We start from the raw sequence: 2,763 nt of genomic DNA, 5'->3' as shown, positions 1-2,763 counted from the left end.
ACTCTGAATTCCCAGCAAAATCTGCCCAGAATTCCGGCCAAAATCTGCCCCAAATTCCCGCCAAAATTTGCCTGGAACTCCCACCAAAATCCGACCTGGATTCCTGCCAAAATCCACCTGAGATTCCCGCCAAAATCTGCCCCAAATTCCCGCCAAAATCGACTCTGAATTCCCAGCAAAATCTGCCCCAAATTCCCGCCAAAATCCACCCAGGATTCCGGCCAAAATCCACCCCGGATTCCCACCAAAATCCACCCCGGATTCCCACCAAAATCTGCCCAGGATTCCCGCCAAAATCCACCTGCGATTCCTGCCAAAATCCACTCCGAATTCCCAGCAAAATCTGCCCCAAATTCCCGCCAAAATCCACCCAGAATTCCCACCAAGATCCTCCCAGGATTCCCACTGGGATCTGCCCAGGATTCCTGCCAAAATCCACCCAGAATTCCCACCAAGATCCTCCCAGGATTCCCGCCAAAATCCACCCAGAATCCCCACCAAAATCCGCCTGAGGTTCCCACCACAATCCGTCCAATATTCCCACTGGGATCTGCCCAGGATTCCCACCAAAATCCACCCGCAATTCCTGCCAAAATCCACCCTAAATTCCTACCAAGATCCTCCCAGGATTCCCACTGGGATCTGCCTGGAATTCCCACCCAAATCTGCCTGGAAATCCCCGCAGGATCTGCCCAGAATTCCTGCCAAAATCCGCCTGGAATTCCCCACAGGATCCACCCCGACATTCCCAGTGGGATCTGCCTCCCTGATCCTGGGTTTTTGTCCTAAATCCTGGGTTTTTATCCCATATCCCGGCTCCAAAGCCCTGTTTTTTATCCCATATCTCAATTCCCGTTTTTTTTCTCATATCCCGCTCCAAATCCAGGGGCTTTATCCCATAGCGCACATCCCATATCACATACACCAATCCTGTTTTTTTTATCCCATATCCCATTTCCCATATCCCAATCCCATATCCCAATCCCAATCCCATATCCCATATCCCATATCCCATATCCCAATCCCATATCCCATATCCCAATCCCATATCCCATATCCCATATCCCATATCCCATATCCCATATCCCATTTCCCATTTCCCATATCCCATTTCCCATTTCCCATATCCCATATCCCATTTCCCATATCCCATATCCCATATCCCATATCATCCCATATCCCAAATCCCAAATCCCATATCCCAGTCCCAGATGTTTATCCCATATCCCACTCCAAATCCTGTTTTTTTAACCCTTATTCCTGAACAACATCCCAGGCTTTTGTCCCATATCCCGGCTCCAAATCCTGGTTTTTATTCCATATCCCATATCCAAATCCCGAGTTTTTATGCCATATCCAAATCCCAGATTTTTATCCCATATCCCAGCTCCAGGGCACATTCCCAGTTCCGCAGGAATGCCCCCAGACATTCCCGCCTTGATCCTGTATTTTTATCCCCTATCCCAATCCCAATTCTGTTGTTTTATCCGTATCCCATATCCCGTATCCCAATCCCAATCCCAATCCCACTGTTTTTTATCCCAATCCCGCTGGTTTTTATCCCAATCCCAATCCCAATCCCAATCCCAATCCCAATCCCAATCCCACTGTTTTTTATCCCAATCCCAGCTCCTGGACGAGCCGCAGTTCCCAAATCCCATATCCCATACCCCAATCCCATATCCCATATCCCATACCCCATATCCCAATCCCATATCCCAATCCCAATCCCGCTGTTTTTCAATCCCAATCCCAATCCCAGCTCCTGGACGAGCCACGGTTCCCATATCCCGTATCCCATATCCCAATCCCGCTGTTTTTTATCCCAATCCCACTGTTTTTTCCCCCAATCCCAGCTCCTGGACGAGCCGCGGTTCCCATATCCCAATCCCAATCCCAATCCCAATCCCGCTGTTTTTTCCCCCCAATCCCAGCTCCTGGATGAGCCGCGGTTCCCATATCCCATATCCCATATCCCAATCCCAATCCCAATCCCGCTGTTTTTTCCCCCAATCCCAGCTCCTGGATGAGCCGCGGTTCCCATATCCCATATCCCATATCCCATATCTCAATCCCATATCCCATATCCCATATCTCAATCCCATATCCCATATCCCAATCCCATATCCCATATCCCATATCCCAATCCCGCTGTTTTTTATCCCAATCCCGCTGTTTTTTTCCCTATCCCAATCCCAGCTCCTGGACGAGCCGCGGTTCCGCTGCATCACCAAGATCAAAACCATCGGCAGCACGTACATGGCGGCCTCGGGGGTGACACCAGACACCGACACCTTTGGCGCCAAGGTGAGCACCGGGAATGCCGGGAAAGGTGATCCCGGGAATTCCGGCCTGGTTCCGGGAAAAGGCGGGAAAGGTGATTGCCGGGAATCCCATACCCCAATCCCATATCCCATTTTTCCCCAGACCATCTCCCCCCATAAGCGCTGGCAGCACTTGGCTGGGTTATCAATCCCATACCCCAATCCCATACCCCGATCCCATTTTTTATGGGATTATCCCTCTCTCCCCCAGGCTGTTTCCCCTGTGAGCGCTGGCAGCACTTGGCCTGGTTATCAATGCTATATCCCATATCCCATACCCCAATCCCATATCCCATATCCCAATCCCATTTATTTATAGGATTTTTTCCCTCTCTCCCCCAGTCCGTCTCTCCCCGTGAGCGCTGGCAGCACTTGGCCGGGTTATCAATCCCATACCCCAATCCCATATCCCATACCCCAATCCCATATCCCATATCCC

At 50.6% G+C, this 2,763-nt stretch overlaps 1 protein-coding gene across 1 annotated transcript in view; it reads left to right on the top strand.

Annotated features, from left to right (window-relative positions):
- The window catches only part of LOC130587459 (adenylate cyclase type 3-like), a 12,438-nt gene that overhangs the window by 4,861 nt on the left and 4,814 nt on the right, over positions 1-2,763 (top strand). The window contains exons 5-6 of the mRNA XM_057388435.1: positions 1,388-1,445; positions 2,200-2,307. Coding sequence (XP_057244418.1) covers positions 1,388-1,445; positions 2,200-2,307 — 166 coding nt within the window. The remainder of the gene's footprint in view (positions 1-1,387; positions 1,446-2,199; positions 2,308-2,763) is intronic.

Source organism: Malurus melanocephalus, unplaced genomic scaffold, assembly GCF_030028575.1.
Source record: "Malurus melanocephalus ecotype Western Australia unplaced genomic scaffold, MMel_1.1 scaffold_1923, whole genome shotgun sequence".
Taxonomy (NCBI): Eukaryota; Metazoa; Chordata; class Aves; order Passeriformes; family Maluridae; genus Malurus; species Malurus melanocephalus.
This window is presented reverse-complemented; position numbering and strand designations above follow the sequence as displayed.